This window comes from Salminus brasiliensis, chromosome 1 (genome assembly GCF_030463535.1).
Source record: "Salminus brasiliensis chromosome 1, fSalBra1.hap2, whole genome shotgun sequence".
Taxonomy (NCBI): Eukaryota; Metazoa; Chordata; class Actinopteri; order Characiformes; family Bryconidae; genus Salminus; species Salminus brasiliensis.
The window spans coordinates 6,593,407-6,614,265 of NC_132878.1; the positions used below are offsets into that span (position 1 = coordinate 6,593,407).

A 20,859-nucleotide genomic window follows, 5' to 3' on the forward strand; every position below is an offset into this window, starting at 1 on the left:
TAATCACACGACCATCTGTTTTTAATACACCTCTCAGAACAACGTTACACACATCATCAGTGATGTTACCTGGGGTCATTGGGTGTTTCAGGTCTTTCAGCAACACACACCCTCGCCCAGGCGGCCCAACCAGTGTCCAGATCCCCCTGCTTGATCCACAGCCACCAGAGATGCTTTCTCTGCAGCATCAGAGATCTTCCCGATGGCTTTTCTACTGTGCAGCCTCTGATCCCCAACCTCTTGAGAGTCCTGCAGAGAAACTGACCTACGAAGCCTCTGCACCCAACATCGATAGGGTCTCACCAGGTCTTCCATTCCCTGCTTCAGTACTCGCTTACCAGCTCCTCATACTGAGCCCTCTTCTTCTCAAAAGCCTCCTCCGTCCGAGCTTTAGCCGTTAGCTCCATTAGGCCCACTTGTCTTGTTGTTTCAGACATCAGTAACAGATCTGTCCTGAGCATGTGTAACCGGTGGATGATGATACCACTGTCACCAACAGACAAAGGGACTCTGCGTTGTTTCGTTGTGTGGCTTTTATTCTGATAACAGAAATAATATAGCTGTTTTAGTGTTGGGCAGCCCGTGCATCACTCTCTCCTCGCTCCTCCTCATACAGACCGAAGTCAAAAAAAAGGGCGGAGGCAGGGGCTTACAAATATAACAATACCACGTAATGTGTATGTAGAAAAAGCAGCACAGGAACAGCAGCTCATGAATGATATATCACAGCTTCTTTACAGACTAGACACTAGCATATAGCAACAACGTCGCCCTACGGTGCTACACAGTGCTAGCATAACCGTAACGCTTATGAAAATATCTCTAACTTGAATAACTTAATACATGAAATAGTCATACCTGATAACAGAAATAATATAGCTGTTTTAGTGTTGGGCAGCCGTGCATCACTCTCTCCTCGCTCCTCATAGGAAAAGAATATAAAACCAATTAGCTCAGCCGACTGGTATACTGCATAGGCCATGCTGCACGATGCTAGCAATATGTGCAGCAGTATAACTCACTCTAACATTGACCATCAGCAAAATACAATACAATACAAGTGTTGATTATGAGCCCAGGAATATATATATACTTATGTTGAGATATTTATGAACTAAGAAAATTAAGATTAATAAGGATTAACCCTGAGGCACTCAGAGATACCTACCTCCTCATACAGACCGAAGTCAAAAGGGAGGAGGCAGGGAAGAGGAGGAGAAGGGAAGGGGAGGTCCTAATTTAAACTGCCCAGCACCAATACGAGCCACCTTATAGAGAGGAATTTTGTGTAATTATAACATTAAAACCATATATAGCTTTTTTAACTTGGTTACACTCACCCCCCTAGAATTACACAAAATTTAGAACCATTTGGGGAACAATAATAAACATGGAAAGTCAAACAAGCAGATGCAAAAAAATAAATAAATAAAAAAAATAAACAAGAAAAACATCCAAACCAGCCAGCACCATACCCACTGAAAAACTGGTATGTTCAACAGCTTAGAAGCTACCTAGTTAAAGGTTATGAAGAGACAGAGAATGATCAGCTCTCTAGTCAGTCCACAAATACACAAGGTGCCTTTTACACCCATACAACAGCTGACTATACATGGAACTTAGAAAGAAAAGTGCTTACTCTGTAATCAGCTTAGACCTGAATAACTTTAGGGATAGGTACAGCTACACCAAATATAGCTTCCAGCTGGACCATCGACTCTATCAACCTGCGGACTGGCTTTATAGCTCTGCCAAATCTAGAAGTGAGATGGTCATGGCTTTGATCGGAACAATCTGTTGCTCTGGATAGTCTAGGGCTTGGGCTGGACAAATGGGAAATGTTGTCATGAGGGAGCTCTTCAGTAAGAATGCCCATCCGCGATTCACTGTGGCTCTGAATGTCAAATTCTTCCTTCTGCCAGACCAGCGGCTCTGCTCGGTTCTGTAGAGTGCTCCTGAACCCAAGAGAGTGTCCAGCTGTCATCTAGGCTATCAACTGTGGACAAGGCCCTGGCCATGGAAGGTGAAGCTGTTGCATTGGGAAACACTGAATCGTAATCCCGTTCAGAACCCCCTGTACATAGAGATCGGCTTTCCACACTATCATTGACAAAACCAGAGACTTCACTCTGTGTCTTGTCTATGGGAAGAAAGTTGACTGGAAGAAGGAGATTTCTGTGCAGCACTCGTTCGTTTCCATCCCGACCCCGAACTTTGTAAATGTGTAGCGATGGCTTGGAAGACACAATTGTGTAGATACATGGCTCCCACTTGTCAGCAAGCTTGCGTTTCCCTTTGCACCCTTTGTTAGCTACTAGGACTTGGTCACCAACTGACAGAGAGAGACCTTTGACCTTCTTGTTGTATTGCTGGGCCTGGTGATCCTGTTTTGCAGCTGAATTTTTCTGTGCTAACAGCATGGCTGATTGAAGGTCACTCACCAGCGATTTGACATATGTGTGATAATCACAGACCCTCTCATCCTGAAGCACATTCCTAAACATCAGGTCGACAGGAAGTCTCGGCACCCTGCCAAACATCAAATAAAAGGGAGCAAAGCCAGAGGTCTCATGTACAGTACAGTTGTACACAAATGTTAATGTTTGAATCATCTGGGGCCACTTCTGCTTTGATTTTGGGGGCAAGGACCTTAACATGTTCCCCAGCGTCCTATTAAACCTCTCTGTGCCTCCATTACCCATAGGGTGGTAAGGAGAGGTCCTGGATTTCACAACGCCAGCCAACTCCAGAAGCTCAGCGATGAGCTCACTTTCGAAATTTGCTCCCTGGTCAGAATGGATACGTGCTGGGAATCCATATACACAGAAGAAGTTGTCCCAGAGCTTTTTTGCTACCTTCTTAGCTGTTTGATCTTGACAGGGAAAAGCATGTGCTAACTTAGTGAAGTGGTCTGTTAGTACCAAAACATCTACTGATTTGTTGTTGTTGTCTTCAGCCGACCAAAAATCTATACAGACCAGGTCCAGTGGAGCAGTAGTTTTAATGCTCTCCAGTGGGGCTCTAGCTGAAGGTTTGGGCAGTTTCATTGATGAACTGGATGTTCTCTTGAGTGGACTCCCTGTTGACGCCCCACTTATTCTACTTGGCGACTTCAACCTTCCATCAGAGAAACTCCAGTCTTCATGCCTTCTCCCAATCCTATCCTCTTTTGATCTCGCGTTCAACCAGTCTGCACCAACACACAGAGCAGGGAACACTCTGGACCTGATCTTCAGCAGACCTGTCCCTGCTCTGGATGTGGCTGTGACTCCTTTGGACTTCTCTGATCACCACTTTCTCTCCTTCTCACTCCCCCTCTCTGCTCCTTCAACTACCACTTCTGCAAGTTCTTCCACTCTTCACCGCAATCTTCACTCTGTTTCCCCCTCAGCTCTTGCCTCTACTGTCCTGACCACTCTTCCCCATCTCGAATCTTTCTCCTCTCTCCCACTTGAAACTGCTACAGACACTCTCCTCTCTTCTATCTCCACCTCTGTCGACCTTCTCTGCCCTTTCTCCCCTAGGTCAGCAAATTCTTCTCCACCTTCCCCGTGGCTGTCAGATGTTCTCCGCAACAACCGTAGAGAGCTAAGACTGGCTGAAAGGAAGTGGCGGAAGTCACAACACGACTCCGACCTCCACTCCTATCAGTCTCTTCTCTCCAGGTTTAGAACGGAAGTTGCTGCCGCCAAAGCATCTTACTACAGGGGGAAATTGGAATCCTCTGCATCTGACCCACGCAAACTATTCACCATCTTCTCCTCTCTCCTCAACCCTCCTACTCCCCCACCTCCCACTACCCTGTCTGCAGACGATTTTGTCTCCTTCTTTGAAGAAAAGGTTGACAAGATCCGCCGATCCTTCCCCCCTGCCTCTACCCCCCTCTCTAGACACTGCCCTCCTCCTCCCTCTTCTCTGACTTGCTTCTCTCCTCTTTCCACAGATGACCTCCTACATCTTCTCACCTCCAATAATCCTACCACCTGTCCACTAGACCCTATTCCATCCCCTCTGTTCCAAACAATCGCTCCAAACCTCCTCCCCTTCATCTCCTCTATCATAAACAGCTCTTTGTCATCAGGTCAGGTACCATCGGCCTTCAAGTCTGCCAGAGTCGTGCCCATCCTAAAGAAACCAACTCTAGACAGCTTGGACATCGGCAACTACAGACCTATCTCTCTTCTCTCTTTCCTCTCAAAGATTCTCGAACGTTCCGTCTACAACCAACTGTCTCTCTTTCTCACTCTGAACAATCTTCAGGACCCCCACCAGTCTGGCTTCAAAGCTGCACACTCTACTGAAACTGCTCTCATTGCAGTTACAGAGAAGCTCCATGCAGCTAAAGCTGCCAGACTGTCCTCGGTTCTGATCCTTCTTGACCTCTCTGCAGCTTTTGACACAGTGGACCACAAGATCCTCCTGTCTATCCTTGCCGGTCTTGGAATTACCGGCTCTGCATGGCAATGGTTCGCATCATACCTGCAGGGACGCTCATACCAGGTAACGTGGCAGGGCGACACGTCCGCTCCTTGTAGTCTCTCCACTGGCGTTCCACAAGGCTCAGTTCTTGGTCCTCTTCTTTTCTCACTATACACCCACTCTCTTGGTAAAGTGATCTCCTCCCATGGATTCTCTTACCACTGCTACGCCGACGACACTCAACTCATGCTCTCTTTCCCACCGTCTGACACACAGGTCTCCACCCGTATCTCAGCATGCCTCGCCGACGTCTCGTCTTGGATGGCGGCTCACCACCTCAAACTCAACCCCAGCAAGACGGAGTTGCTGTACATCCCGGGAACTGCTGGACCAAGAAACGATCTTGCCATCACCTTCGAGAACTCACTGGTCACTCCCTCTACTGAAGCCCGAAGCCTTGGTGTAGTGATGGATGATCAGTTATCGTTCTCAAGTCATGTTGCAAACGTAACTCGGTCCTGCAGATTTCTTCTGTACAACATCCGGAGAATTCGACCCTTCCTCTCTAGAGAGGCCACCCAGGTGCTTGTTCAGTCTCTCGTCACTTCCAGACTTGACTACTGCAACTCTCTTCTGGCTGGTCTCCCTCTGCGCACCATCAGGCCCCTGCAACTCATCCAGAATGCAGCGGCACGGGTCGTCTTCAATGTCCCTAAATTCAGCCATGTCACTCCACTGCTGCGTTCTCTCCACTGGCTTCCTGTAGCTGCCCGCATCAGATTTAAAACCCTGACGCTGGCCTACAAAGCCAAGAACGGACCAGCCCCTCCGTATCTGATGGCAATGGTCAAAAGCCGATCCGCACCAAGAGCCCTTCGAGCTTCAAGTACGGCTCGGCTCGACCCACCATCCCTCAAAATCCGCGGAAGACAAGCGTCCAGGCTTTTTTCTGTCCTGGCACCAAAGTGGTGGAACGAGCTGCCCCTGGATGTCCGAACGGCCGAGTCGCTCGCTGTCTTCAAACGCAGACTGAAGACCCACCTCTTCAGAGAGTACTTGGACGAATAGTTCTATGGTTGCCTTATTGTATTGTGTTTAGTAATGTCTAAGCTTGGAGGTATCTTGTGTATTAGTCTATTCTAACTAGCTGAGGTTTTCTTGGGTAAATAGCAAAGCACTTTGTAAGTCGCTCTGGATAAGAGCGTCTGCTAAATGCCATAAATGTAAATGTAAATGTAAGGTTCTGGAGTCTTGCCGAAAACACACCTCTGACAGGACTTGACATAGTTCCTAATGTCTTTCTCCATGTTACACCAGAAAAAACGCTGTCGGGCAAGAGAAAGTGTACGTGGCTGACCCTGGTGTCCAGCCAGATCATGAATACCAGTCAGGGCATCCTTTTTCAGCGACTCAGGCAAAACAAACTGAAATCTCTTGTGCTTGGTCGCTGGATCTTTGGAAACTCTGTACAGAATGCCATTTATCAGTGTCAGCCTCTCCCAATGTTTTAGTACTTTTAAAGACTCTGGTGTTTCATTGAAGCGCTCACGTCTGGTTGGCCTACGCTTCCTTTCAACATAGAACAGTGCTCTTGCTATTGAAGTGTCTTGTAGTTGATGTGACCTCAGTTCCTCAATGGACCATGTTGGGAAAGTGTCTTGGCTACTAGGAATCAGTTCCTCTACATGGTCAACCATGGAAGCAGCTCTCTGCCTAGGCCCATCATCCCAAGAGTCATGAGATGTGAGGAGACAAGAGACATCATCCTTCGACATAGACACTGACTGCGGATCACAGGCAGGAAGGGTAGCCATCATTTGTGGCTGACATGACAGACGAAAAACTTCCTGAACACATTCGTCCTCCACTTTGCTTGTCTGCTCCACTAGTGCACTGTAAGATTCTGACAAGAGTCTCTCACTTATAGGCTTCACAAAAGGGTCTCGGCTCAGGGCATCAGCCACAATATTCTGTTTACCTGGAACATGCTTGATTTCAAAACTGTATGGAGCGAGTTTGGAAATCCACCGCTGCTCACATGCATCTAACTTTGGTTTGGTCATGATGTAAGTGAGAGGATTGTTGTCTGTCCAAACTGTGAATCTGTGACCTTTGAGCCAGTGACTAAACTTGTCACACACAGACCACTTAAGTGCCAAGAACTCAAGCCTATGCGCTGGATAATTGGCCTGACTTCTACTAAGAGATTTGCTAGCAAAGGCTATTGGCCTAGCTCTGTCTTCTCCATCTGGGACTTGTGATAAAACCGCACCAAGGCCATCAAGAGATGCATCAGTGGAAAGGAGAAAAGGCTTTTCAAAATTGGGGTGGGCCAGTACTACACTGTCTATAAGTGCTTTCTTCAGTCCCCCAAACGCTGCCTCACAAGCTGGTGTCCAATCCTCAGGTTTAAGCTCACGGAAGGTGCCAGGTCTCTTGCAGCCTCTGTCGCCTCTAACTTTCCGCTTTTGGCCAGCAGTTAGGGCAAACAAAGGTTTTGCAATAGATGAACAGCCAGGAATGAAATTCTGGTAGTACAACACCATTCCTAAAAAGGATCTGATCCGTTTTTGAGATGGGGTGATGCTGTCCTCCATCATTAGATCTCTAGTTGTGAAGTCAGAGATGACCTTCACTTTCTCTTGGTCAGCAGACACCCCTTCGCTGTTAATGATATGGCCAAGAAATCGCACAGACTGGCGCAGAAAATGACATTTCTTTGGAGAGAGCTTCAGGTTGTTTGCTCTAAGCCTACTCAGTACCACTTCAAGGCGTTTCAGTGCCTCCTCCTCTGAAGGTGCCATCAAAAGCAAGTCGTCCAAGTAGCACAAAATAGTAGAAAAATTCAGGTCCCCAAAGATGGAGAGCATCATTCTCATAAATGAAGCCGGGCTATTCGAAAGCCCTTGTGGGAGGCGATTGTACTCGTATAATCCTAAGGGCGTGGTAAAAGCGGTGTATTTCCTATCAGCCTCATGAAGAGGGACGTTGTAGAATCCTGATGTTAAATCCATGGTGCTGAAATATGTGTTTCCACCCAGTGCAGCAAGACAGTCTTCTTGATGTGGCAAGGGATGAGCATCTTTAACAGTTTTGGCATTGAGCCAACGAAAATCAGTGCAGATTCGTAGATCCCCATTCTTCTTCCAGACCATGACGAGTGGCGAGGCATATTCACTCACTGATTTGCTAATGATGTTTTTCTCCTCCATCTCACTCAGAACTTCCCTCAACTTGTGGTAGTGAGCAGGTGGAACCCTGCGGTATGGAAGCCTAAAGGGGCGTTCATCAGCCAGATGAATCCGATGTACAAAATCTTTCACCTCACCACAGTCCAGCTTGCCTTTAGAAAACACATCTTGGAATCTCACCAACAGCTCAGCCAGCTTAGCTTTCCATTTTTCTGAAACTTCACATGCATCAATGTCGATATCACCCAATCCACAATCTTTAAGCAGCTGCTTAGTGTCAGGTGATGACATCACTCTTGGAGATACAAGGTTACAATTGTCAGATTGACCTTGAGATAAGCCTTGAGTGACAGGTAGGTCTTCAACAACAAGACAGTGGGATACGTCGGCTAGCTTGGTGTTGCGCCTCAGTGTAACAGGGCACAGGGATGCATTCATAACTCTCAGCGGCACCCAGCGATCTCCCCACATCGGTGTTATGATTCTTCCAACCAGAACATTCCTGGGACCTGCTCTAGAAGATGTAGGCTCAACTATGACAGTGGCTCCTGGTGAAACAGTAACATTGTTTGGAAGCTTTCCCCACACCAGATGCTCCTTTTGTGGGAGGAGAGTAACTGCTTGTCGTAGTTTTACTGTACCAACTTTGCTTGCCGTCTCTAGGCCTGTCCCCCGTGAAACACAGCTCAGTAACTCAAGCAGCTGCTCACATTCTGGATCTCTGGTTCTGGACGATATCAGTTGCCAGTACTTCTCATCAGACTTCATTGTTTGTATAACTGGTTTGATCACATTTGTACCAATGATGAACTCATCACGCTGGCCGGGAATGACAAGAGCTGGCACAATGAACCTGGCCTGACACACTTCAATGTTCAATTCATATATGCACTTTGGATGAGTAGTTAAACCCCCACAGCCAATGAGCACAATGTTACTGGGTGCTGGCTGTGAGCGAGGAAGAACGCCGGCATTTTTCAGTTTCCGTTCACCCTCTTCACTAATTGTACATGACATAGAACCTGAATCGAGCAGTCCTTTTAATGTAACTTGGCTACTGACTATCACTGGGGTATAGAACAGGTCACTGGCTCCTTCAAGTTTCTGTGAGCCCACAAAAATCGCAGTCTTCTCTGCTGGTAAGAATGCACAGCTGTTAACATAAACTGCCTCAAAGTCTGACTCAATGAGGGTAGCATCAACACTGCCCATGTTTCCCCTCTCACCACATGGGCTAGCTAGTTTAAAGGACTGCTAGAGGTCTGCACATTGCTCACTTGTGGTTTGGCAGTGTTTGGACATTCACTCTTGAAATGGCCAGGCTTTAGGCAGTGGCGACACAGCCGATGAAGTTTACAGTGATCATATGTGGAGTGTTCTTGTTTCCCACACACTCTGCACGTCTGCCGTGTTTGTCCCTGGGAGCTATAGGCTTGCTTGTGCTGCTCTTGACATGGAGAGAGTGACGTTGTGCAAAGGGAAAGGACTTTGTCAAGCATACTGACCACCTCTTTAAAGCTAGGCTCAGCTGCTGTAGGGTTAGAAGATGGGGTTGATTGTATAGGTGAAGCACTGCTGTGCTGCAGATGACTAGGGGCTTGGACTGGTTGGTGAGACTCATCCTTTTTGATAACAGCTTGGGTGATGGGTGCAAAACCCATCCTGCGTGTTGTTACTGTTGCCTGTGGAGCATGCACTGTACCTTTTCTCATATCTCTCTGGTGGGCATCCAGTTTCTCTTGTACCTCAGCTGCAGTCCATTTTTCAGCGGACTTGAAAGAAAAAGACAAAGCGAGACCAGGATCTGGGCAGTGAGAGATAAACATCATGACAACTTCAGCACTTGGGTCCTCCACACTTTTACCTCGTCTCCTTAAACACTCATCTGCTACATCTATGGCTTTGTTGAGACGAATCCAATAATCCATAACACCCTCACCAACCATAGGAACAGTGTTATAGAAATCTCTCATTGGCATATTGGAGTATGTTAGCTCACTGAAATGCCTCTTCAGAATGTCGAACACAGAAGTAGGACTGCAGGAGCTTAGCTGTGAGTTGCTGCGCAGAGAAACTTTCACCATATCTCTTGCTTTACCTGTCAGTCTGCTGATAATGAAACTACCAATTTTTTCTTCTTCAAGGTTTACACGGTGGAGATAACTCATCATCATATCCTCCCACTCATGGACTGTAATGCTGTCTGTGCCATCCCCTCGAAAGAAGGGTGGAGGTTTAACATCTGACTGGACGGTTATGTTTAGTTTTGAAGCATCAATGGCAGACTGTGACTGATGGCTGTGATACTGCACTTGGGAATTGCTTTGCTGGTGTATGGTGTGGATACTGGCAGTAATGTTTTCACTTATCTGTTTAGCTAGATTAGCCATGACCTCACTTAAAACTTCAGTGCTAACCACTTGAGGTTGGGTCTGTGGAACTTCATGAGCAACAGGGGTAGAAACTGCTGCTGGGCCTCTATGACAGTCTAACACAAACTGATTAACTGTGTCATCCTGATTTACTATAAAGGTAGGTGCTACTGCTCTGCCCCTCCCATAACCTGGAACTGGCTGACCCCTCCCAAACGTAAATCTCGTATCATGTGAAACAGGACTGTCACTACTTGCACCATCAAACTGTGACATACTGAACTCTTATTAAACCAATGTGCAAGATGATACACAAAAAGCTATCAACATATGATTGTCTTCACCACTGTAAACAGATGTAGCCTGCTCTGAAACATTGCTTAGTGAATAACCAAGCTATTGATATTAAGAGAACGTCAGATTCTGGTCACTTTAAGAAAAAAACAACAACACATCACTATATAAATTCTAACTTTCACAAAGTGCTGTTTATACTAATATAAATATAAAACGTGGCTACTCGAATTAACTGCCCTGTTAACACGGAGCATAGGAGAGAGTGTCCGTCACCAGTGCAGATTCACGGGTGCACACGCTCACACACACAGCGCGCGAGCCGGGAGGGGAGGGGGTACGTTGTCTCCGTAGCGGGCGGGGGAAGGAGGCGCGAGGCGAGCGGGAGGAGAAACCCACGGCGACCAAACGAGCGATGGTCTCAGAATCCAGGACGGTCACGGCACCAAGTGTAACCGGTGGATGATGATACCACTGTCACCAACAGACAAAGGGACTCTGCGTTGTTTCGTTGTGTGGCTTTTATTCTGATAACAGAAATAATATAGCTGTTTTAGTGTTGGGCAGCCCGTGCATCACTCTCTCCTCGCTCCTCCTCATACAGACCGAAGTCAAAAAAAAGGGCGGAGGCAGGGGCTTAACAAATATAACAATACCACGTAATGTGTATGTAGAAAAAGCAGCACAGGAACAGCAGCTCATGAATGATATATCACAGCTTCTTTACAGACTAGACACTAGCATATAGCAACAACGTCGCCCTACGGTGCTACACAGTGCTAGCATAACCGTAACGCTTATGAAAATATCTCTAACTTGAATAACTTAATACATGAAATAGTCATACCTGATAACAGAAATAATATAGCTGTTTTAGTGTTGGGCAGCCCGTGCATCACTCTCTCCTCGCTCCTCATAGGAAAAGAATATAAAACCAATTAGCTCAGCCGACTGGTATACTGCATAGGCCATGCTGCACGATGCTAGCAATATGTGCAGCAGTATAACTCACTCTAACATTGACCATCAGCAAAATACAATACAATACAAGTGTTGATTATGAGCCCAGGAATATATATATACTTATGTTGAGATATTTATGAACTAAGAAAATTAAGATTAATAAGGATTAACCCTGAGGCACTCAGAGATACCTACCTCCTCATACAGACCGAAGTCAAAAGGGAGGAGGCAGGGGAAGAGGAGGAGAAGGGAAGGGGAGGTCCTAATTTAAACTGCCCAGCACCAATACGAGCCACCTTATAGAGAGGAATTTTGTGTAATTATAACATTAAAACCATATATAGCTTTTTTAACTTGGTTACACATGGTCTCTACGATGGTGGTAGGAAATTTGAGCTGCCTGTCTAGGTTCACCTTCAGCTGTCAGTCCCTTGCTGTTGTCAGAACCCCCCTGCCTGGCCTGGGCATCGTTTTTATTTCACCACGGCTTTATCAAATGTAATGGAGTGCTTTGCTGTTTGTTGTTGCCTCCTGAGGAAGATGCCCATGCTGATGACATCTGCTATGACCCTCAGCACCTGGTCATGGCGTTAATGATAGCACCCTTCTCTCAGGGCTTTGGGGCAGCAGCTCAAGATGTGTTCCAGCGATCCTTTTCTCTGGCACAGTGGGCATGCCGGTGTTTCTGCCAGGTCCCAGCAGAAGAGGCTGGATGGACTGGTCTAGAGCGAACTTCCTCCACTCCTGCTCGGACCTCCTCCTGGGCCAAGTAACGACTTTCTTTCCCCGTCCTGACGCCACTGCTCCCACCAGTACATTGTGCTGAAGCTGAGCTTCTGCCTGCTCCTCCACTTCTTGAGCTCCCCACTTCCTGCTAGTCCTCACTTCAATGCTCGCCACAGTGATTTTGTTGTCAGCTGAGTCTCTGTACAACAGCACCTCTCCTGCACGGTAACCTTAGGCTCCTCTGAAGGGGAGTTGTAGCTTGGTCTTCCACCCATACAAGGCAATGCTGCTGAGGCCCAGCCACTGAGCCCAGCCACTTCCGCAGGTGTTGGGTGACCTTCCTCTCAAAGCCTTCGACGGTGGTCAGTGGCATGTCATAGACCAGCAGGGGGACGAGCAGAAGTGGTAGAATGCCATGCTGGGACATCCAGGCCTTGAACTTGCCTGGCAGCTCCGACTTGTCCACTGCTGTTAGCCAACATCCCAGCTCTCTGCCAGTTGCTTGGAGTGCAGCAGTGTCCCTCAGGGTGCAGCCAAAAACCTTACCACTTTTTAACAGGCTTTTCACTGACTGATGGGATCTGGACACCTCCAAGGGAGAAGTGGAAATTGTGAGTGACCTTCTCCCTCTTCAGTACCAGAGATCGGGACCATCGGGGCCCAAGTGAAGAGACGTTGCAGGCCTTGAAGAATCCGTCTGCATCCGAGTACTGATGTTGGTCACCATCAAATTTCCTTTAAATATTACATTAATAATTCCAGTGCCAGCCGGGCCCGCCACCTCCATTCCACTGCCAGAGGCACCTGACGCCTCAGCTCCAGTGCCGGCTCCACAGTCCTCTGCTCCTGTGCCGGCGGTCTCATCCACCTCGGATCGTGTACCACGGTCGATCCCCAGAACTGTGCCAAGCTGGCCCCTCGGACAGCACCTCAGTCACACCTGTGTTTCTGTCTGGCCGCACCATTTACTCACAAGCCCTTGGCTCTGTTTGTTTTTGTCATTTCTAGCCCCGCCTGTTCCTCAATGATCCAACCTGTGTCTCTGTACTAGCCACGCCCCCTTGTTAGCTCCAGGTGCTCCTTGTCTGTCTGTGTATACGTACCTCTTTGTTTCGGCCTGCTCTTGTCTGGTTTTGTGCATGTGTATGTTTTCATGTGGGTTCAGGGTATGTTGGCAGGGCCTGTTTGGTTTGTTTCTGTTAGTTTTGTTTGTTAGTCTTAGAACTAGTTGTTTGTTTAACCGTGATTTGGACTCCTAACAGCTATAATTCAGCAGGGAGTTTTCACCTAATAAAGGGTCGGGGGTTTTATATTATGCAGGGGTGAAGTACCCGACTATGCTGCTAACATCCATAAGTTACATTTACTGCATTAATTGAATATTAATGAAATGATTAAGATGTGAACAGTCATTCAGAGTGGGATTACTCTGAAGTCTGAATTATTCACAGTGGTGGTGAATGGAAGCAGAAAGCTGAAGCTCTATAAGCTCCCTCCCTGAATGTTATTACACTGAATGGTTATGAATACACCGCCTGATTCCAGAGACACTGTTTTACCACAGTTCTGAGATCAGTTCATTAAAACAGTGATGTGCTACATGAGTGTACAGTGTTACTCTGATGATAGACCCCCTGCATGAGGCAGGAGGATAAACAAAATGACCGTCACTAAGAAATGGCTTACAAAACATTTTATTGATACTTAGGAGGTGGAGAAGATGTCCTGGAGTCCTGATGACCTGTATGCAGGAGTGTGGGATGGAGAACTTCAACATGGAGCTTTTGCTTGTCCCTGGAGTCTGCCCTGTGACGGAGCGATCACTGTCCGGTGAGAGGAATTAGGGATGAGCTGCTAGCCCCCTTATTATAAGACCCCAAGCTCAAACACACACACACACAGGAAGGAGCAGCAGAGGACAGAGACTCGGAGAGACTAATAACTAATAACCAGTGGCTGAGGCCAGTCCAACCCAGCCAGGGTGGATGGCTGACCACCCTCGCCTGTTGGCTTCTAGCCCCAAACCTGGTCTCGTGCCAGTTATGTCCCTCCTGGCCCTGGGCCAGATTCACAGGGGTGAGTGGGGCACCCAGAAGCGTGTGCCACAGCGGCAATCGAGGGCGACTTCATGGCTGCCTCCAGCAATGCCCATTGCCACAGCGTGCCAGGACACAACCCTGCTGGTGCTCCAAGCTCCGATGCAGGCATGTGTCCGAGAGGGCGCGCTGGAGCTACAAACAGCTGCCCACATGCATGTCCCAAAAGACATGCACAACCAGGCAACCATGCGGGCTGGGCCTCGGACAGCCACGGCTCCCTACGGTGACCCCACCACCCTCCTCCCCTCTCTGCTCCGGCCTAACCACCTGGCCACGTCGGCTCCTGTTCCTGTCCCAGCTGCTCCTGTCTCCATGCAAGGTGCTCTAATCCCTGTGTCAGCTCCTGCTCACATGGCGACTCCGTGGCCCTGGAGTCAGTGACATTGATCGCCCCTACCGGGCTTTTGCCAGCTCCCAAATCTGTGCCCAGGCTGGTCTCACAGACAGTTGAACAGACTTTTTCTTTACATTTTTACCCAAGTCCCTCCCCAATTTTAGATCCTTATTCCTGATCTGGTGCCTATCCTTATCCCTGTTACTGTCTTACGTAAAACATCAAACCCCTAGTGAGCAGCCAGCGGCGACAGTGGCAAGGAAAAACTCCCTCAAAGCTGGAGGAAGAAACCTTGGGAGGAACCAAGACTCACATGGGGGACCCATCCTCCTCTGGTCAGAACTACTTATAAATTATTATAGTCACCGGATCACCAAATAAGTCTGTCTACTGTCTGTACCCCTGTCCAGTCTTCTGTTGTTTGTTGTTTTCTGGTCCTCCTCATGCCACCTCCTGTTCAGGACAAGAACCTGTGAATGATGTTACTTGGCCTCAAAGCAGGACAGGCCAACGGCGAAGGCTTGCAGCGCGCTTAAGGGGGAGCTGTAGTCCAGGGCGAAGGAGTCCTCGTCCATGCGACCAAACTGCATAATGACCAAGTCCTCTGTGGAGACACAAGCAGAGAGACCCATCATGAGTCAGAGAGAGTACAGAGCTACGGCAGAGTGGGAGAGAGAGACAGATGGAGAGAATAGAGAAGAAAGCAAGTAAAGGCTGTTGAACTTACGTTTTTTAGGGAAGGAGAGCTGAAAGTTCTTAGAAGAGGGTCTTTTAGCTCTTCCGTGGAAGTCAAGCACGTATCCCTCTTTCTCCTCGTCCCACCGTGGAGCTTTGTTCTGCAGTCTGATCTTGTTGCTACATGGCTCCTGTACTGGTTTTCCCTGTTAACAGTAAAAACACAGGAATATTAAGAAAACTCTCTATATGACTCCTAAGTAGAACAAAGTCCCAATCATTTAATAAGCTATTATTTATAAGCAGTGATACTGATTACAGTACAGGAAGTGACTGAGACAGGGTGGTCTTACCTCTGAAGGCTCCTTCTTGCACAGGCAGGGAAGGACGACTGTTGTCTTCTCTGAGATCTTCTTCCATCTCAGAAAGCTGTTCTCCTGCAAGTAGAACACACAGCATGAGTCAAGTCATCTGTGGCACTGGGCAGAACCCAGTACGAGTGTGTGTGTGTACAGTGTGTGTGTGTGTGTGTGTGTGTGACGGCATGTACTCACGTAGCGGATGGTTGCGAGCTCCTGCTCATTGTGGTTCTCCACTAGAGGAACTTCTTCGTTCACACCAGGGTTGTTTCTGTTGCCGTACAGCGTGAACTCCGTCCGGTTTTTATTGCACCTGTAAGAAACACAGAGAAGCTTTAGAACACATGATCCTGACCTACTGAGAGAGGGGGACTGGACTTTGGTCAGAAATCTCTACGTACCTCAGTAGACCCACAGCACTCCCACCATCCACAGACTCGCCTACTTGGATCTCAAAGGTGTTCCTGTGATCCACCTTCCTCGCCACCATCAACAACTGCTGAGGAAGAGGAGCAGAGAGAGAGGTTAGAGTTCACTAAGATGCTGTAGAGTTTAAATAATGATTGGTCTCAGCCACAACAGGACGTTAATCCTGGACCTCATGACTGCCCATCATATCACTGACCTCTTTGCTGTCGTCTCCCTCCTTGAACATTCGGTAGGTGGGACCGTCCTTGTTCCGCCTGTCCCGCTCCACGCAGCACTTTTCCATGTTGCCCTCTGGACGCGGCTGCTGCAAGATCTCCTGCAGCTTGTCCACCTTGCTGCTTTTAGCCTCTTTTGGAGCCTCCAAGTTCTCTGAGGGCTCTCTTCGATGGTCGGCTTTCTCAGGACCAGCTCTGCTCTCCTGGTCCACCACACTGTCCTCCTCAGTGGAAGTTGTGGAGGAATCAGCTGGGGAGGAAGGTGTGGCTTCAGGCTCCTCCTCAGGCTCTGGGATTGTGTTGAGGGGCTTGACGCTGATGAACCGGGGTCCTCCACTGGAAGAGACTGGCTTGTCCTGCTCTTTCTCCAGCTCAGGTTTCTCCTCCTTCTTTTCCTGAGATGAGAACCCAGTTGTCCTGTTCCCTCTGAAGCCCCTGCGACGAGCTCCCTCCTCCGCCGCTCTGAAGAGACGCTCTCCTGGAGCAAACATCTTCTTCAGCAGCTCCCTCTTCCGCTGCCTCACTTTCTGCATGTGCTCCTGCCTGGCCTCCTGGATCTTCTGGGCCTCTTGCTGTCTCTCTACCTCTCTCTGTCTCACCTCCTCCTCTCTCTCTACCTCTCTCTTTCTCTCCTCCTCTCTCTCTACCTTTCTCTGTCTCACCTCCTCCTCTCTCTCCATCTCTCTCTTTCTCTCCTCCTCTCTCTCTACCTCTCTCTGTCTCACCTCCTCCTCTCTCTCCATCTCTCTCTTTCTCTCCTCCTCTCTCTCTACCTCTCTCTGTCTCTCCTCCTCTCTCTCTACCTCTCTCTTTCTCTCCTCCTCTCTCTCTATCTCTCTCTTTCTCTCCTCCATCTTTCTCTCCTCCTCTCTCTTTCTTACCTTCTGTTCTCTCTCCATCTCTTTTTTCATCTCTTCCAGCTTTCTCTCCATCTCCTTCTCCTTCTCCTCCATCCTCTTCCTCTCTCTCTCCACCTCCTCTTCTTTCTCCTTCAGTTGTCTTACCATCTTCTGCTCCAGGGCTCGCTCTCTCTCAGCCCTGATTTTCTCCTCTCTCCTTCTCTCCATCTTCAGGCGCCTCTGATGCAGCTTCTCCTCCTGCATCTTTAGCATCTCTCTCTCCATCTCCCTCTTTCTCTCCTCCTCTCTCTTTCTTACCTGCTCTCGCTCCATCTCCATCTTTCTCTCCTCCTCTCGCTCCATCTCCATCTTTCTCTCCTCCTCTTTCTCCATCTCTCTCTTCCTTACCTCCTGCTCTCTCTCCATCTCTTGCTTCATCTCCTCCAGCTTTCTCTGCATCTCCTTCTCCTTCTCCTGCATCCTCCTCTTCTCCCTCTCCACCTCCTCTTCTTTCTCCTTCAGCTCTCTTTCCAGCTTCTTCTCCAGGGCTCGCTCTCTCTCAGCCTGAAGCTGAAGCTCCTCCTTCTTCTTCTTCTCCTCCCTATGTTTGTCCTCTCGTTCCCCCATCATCTGTTTCCTAATCTCCCTCTTTCTTACCTCCTTCTCTCTCTTCCTCTCGAACTGGTACTCACACCTCCTCTCGTCCTCACTCCAACGCTCCATCTGCACCACTCTCTCCTTCATCTCCTTCAGCTGCCTCCTCAGGATCTCCTCTCTCTCTCTCCACTCCAGCTGCTCCTCCTCTCTCTCTCTCTGGATCTGCTGAAGGAGGAGCAGGCTCTCTCTCTCCACGTTGGACTTGCTCTTCAGCTCCTGCTCCTCCTCCCTTCTCAGTTCCTTCCAGTTGCTCCACCAATCCTTTTCTCTCCTCTCCTGCATCTCTCTCTCCCACTCTCGCTGCCTCCTCCTCATGTCCAAGCTCCTCTCCTCCGCCTCCATCTTCTTCAGCTTCCTCTTCAGCAGCTTCAGCTTCTTCTCAGACTTCCTCCTCTCCGTCTGAAGCCGGTGGAACCACTCGTCCTCCCTCTGCCGCTCCAGGGCTCGGCTGTCATGGCGGCAGCGGGAGAATTTGGAGCAGAAGTTGCTCCAGAAACACTGCAGCTCTCGTACCCACTGCATCTGGAGCAATCCAGCTGTGAGCCTCACCTTTCCTCCTGGGGACACACTGCTGAATGAGGCCCCTAGTTCCAAGCACCTGCTTCTTATACTTGGAACCTGCCCGTTGCCATGGAAATGCTTCTATTGGCTCCGCCCCCATTCCAGGCCATTATGACATCACCCACTGCCTCAAACTGCAAATTCCTCCCAGTCTGAACTGAATTACAGGACAGCGTCTGAACAGCGACCCAGAATGAGTCTCTAATAATACATTTATTATTATTATTATATATTTATTATAATATAATCAATAATTTTTTTCACTGAAAATATGGAATATCACTACTGGAATTCCCTGATTGTGAAAATACGGTGGAAACAAGCACAGCTGACCCCTTTAAACACTGTCCACATGTCCAATAAAGAGAAAAGGCTACACTAGAAGAGACGCTACAACTGAATTTATCTATGTAATTCTCTCTTACAGAAAATTATTTACAATATTATATATAAAATTATGATTTTTTAATATTATAACTAACTACAAATCCTAAATGAACCCCAAAGCATTAGGGGAGCACTCCTGTGCCACTGTATCATCATGTCTTATTGTGGGTTAATTAAATTTATCAGATCGTGGCCTTTATGAAATCTATTAGCTCTTACAGTTGAACCAGAAGTTTACATTCACTGTATAAAAAGACACATATGCATTTTTCTCACTGTCTGACATGAAATCAGAATAAACTTTTCCTGTTTTAGGTCAATTAGGATTACCAAAATTATTTCTATTTGCTAAATGCCAGAATAATGAGAGGAAATTTTTCAGGCAATTTTTATTACTTTCTTCAAAGTAAAAGTTTAAATACATTTCATTAGTATTTGGTATCATTGCTCTTAATCTGTATGACTTAGGTTAAACGTTTTGGATATCCTTCCACAAGCTTCTCACAATCGTTGGCAGGAATTTTGGCCCATTCCTCCTGACAGAACTGGTGTAACTGAGCCATGTTTGTAGGCCGCCTTGCTCGCACATGCCTTTTCAGCTCTGCTCGTACATTTTCAATAGGACTGAGATCAGGGCTTTGTGATGGCCACTCCAAAACATTGACTTTGTCCTTAAGCCACTTTGTAAGCAGTTTGGCAGTCTGCTTTGGGTCATTTGTCCATTTGGAAGACCCATTTGCACCCAAGCTTTCACTTCCTGGCTGATGTCTTGAGATGTTGCATGATGCTGCCACCCCCGTGTTTCACAGTTGGAATGGTGTTCTCAGGCTTGCAAGCTTCCCCCTTTTTCCTCCAAACATAACGATGCTCATTATGGCCAAACAGTTCAGTTTGAGTTTCGTCAGACCACAGGACATGTCTCCAAAAATGAAGGTCTTTGTCCCTGTGTGCATTTGCAAACATTAATCTGTCTTTTTTCTGTTTCTTTTGGAGTAATGGCTTCTTCCTGGCAGAGTGGCCTTTTAGCCCATGTGGATACAGGACTCGTTTCACTGGGGATAATGACACACTCTTACCAGCTTCAGCCAGCATCTCCACAAGGTCTTTAGCTTTTGTTCTTGGGTTGATTTGGACACATTTTGGACCAAAGCATGTCGTTCATCTCTGGGACACAGAGCCTGCCTCCTTCCTCAGCGGTATGATGGCTGGACACTCCCATCTTGTTTGTAGTTGCATATAATTGTTTGTACAGATGAACGAGGAACCTTCAGGCTTCTGGAAATTTCACCCAAGGATGAGCCAGACTTGTGCAGGTCCACAATTCTCTTCCTGATCTCTTGGCTGATTTCTTTAGACTTTCTCATGATGTCACACAAAGAAGCAGTGAGTTTCAGGTGTGCCTTAAAATACCTCCACAGGTGTGTCTCTAATTAACTCAGATGTTGCCAATAATCCTATCAGAAGACATGACATCATCATTCAGGCTGTCATAAGGCATAGTAATCTTAGTGTATTTAAACTTTTACTTTGAAGAAAGTATTAAAAATTCTCATTATTCTGTCATTTAGCAAATAGAAATAATTTTGGTAATCCTAATTGACCTAAAACACTAAAAGTTTATTCTGATTTCATGTCAGACAGTGAGAAAAAAATGCATATGTGTCTTTTTCTATAGTGAATGTAAACTTCTGGTTCAGCTGTATATACTGTCTGTTTCAGGAGATTTCTATCTTTGAGAAGTTCAGTGGAACTGCAAGTGGACATTTTCTGAGGGAAAAAGCTCTCACTGCACTACGATCTCCATATCTGGGGACGTTTTCTCCAAACTCTTCATCCGTCAGGACAGAAATCACACTCATGTCGATCTGCAATAAAGAAAAAATGGCTCAAGATCAGTTTTAAGGAGGAGATTCGGTGCCAGATTTGAAAGCAGTCCTAGTGGTGAAATGTGAAATGCGATGTACAAATGACAAAAAACAAATTACTGAATAAATAACATGAGGAAAAAGTGTCAAAGCTAAACCTTCTTTACTGCAGAACACATTTATCTTCAGCAGCGATCCACAACACCTGCACTGCATTTCACTGCACAGGGTTTTTAATGTTGCAAATGGAAATGCTCTGTACATCTATGCACTTATTTTTACATTATTATTATTATTATTATTATTATTACTAAGTTACCTCTGTAGTTTAAGCAACCAACACATATCATTAGCTACACAGCTAACATAGCTAGCTAACAAACTGCTGGTAAAGTGTTAGTTAGCAAACGGTGGGACATATTTGCTAGCTAAATAAAAACTAAAAGTTATGGATGCATTTTAATGTAAAACAGA

The 20,859-nt window shown here is 47.2% G+C and overlaps 1 protein-coding gene and 1 pseudogene across 1 annotated transcript; both read right to left on the reverse strand.

The window, feature by feature from the left end:
• Positions 1-10,519: 10,519 nt before the first annotated feature.
• On the reverse strand, positions 10,520-12,676 carry LOC140537769 (uncharacterized; annotated as a pseudogene).
• A 2,127-nt stretch (positions 12,677-14,803) lies between these two features.
• LOC140537776 (uncharacterized) lies at positions 14,804-18,094 on the reverse strand. Its single transcript, XM_072660024.1, has 7 exons — positions 16,267-18,094; positions 16,058-16,209; positions 15,834-15,928; positions 15,628-15,745; positions 15,427-15,510; positions 15,126-15,279; positions 14,804-15,002 (listed from the first exon to the last, which is right to left on the reverse strand). The coding sequence occupies exons 1-7, from the start codon at positions 18,092-18,094 to the stop codon at positions 14,881-14,883; spliced, it is 2,553 nt and encodes an 850-aa protein (XP_072516125.1). The 3' UTR covers positions 14,804-14,880.
• Positions 18,095-20,859: the final 2,765 nt, after the last annotated feature.

Coding starts and splice junctions, on each gene's coding strand:
- LOC140537776 (XM_072660024.1), bottom strand. CDS start 18,094: ATGCAGTGGGTACGAGAGCTGCAGTGTTTCTGGAGCAACTTCTGCTCC. Junction 15,511..15,627: donor AGCTCGCAACCATCCGCTAC/GTGAGTACATGC, acceptor TTCTACTTGCAG/GAGAACAGCTTTCTGAGATG. Junction 15,280..15,426: donor GCAAGAAGGAGCCTTCAGAG/GTAAGACCACCC, acceptor TACTGTTAACAG/GGAAAACCAGTACAGGAGCC.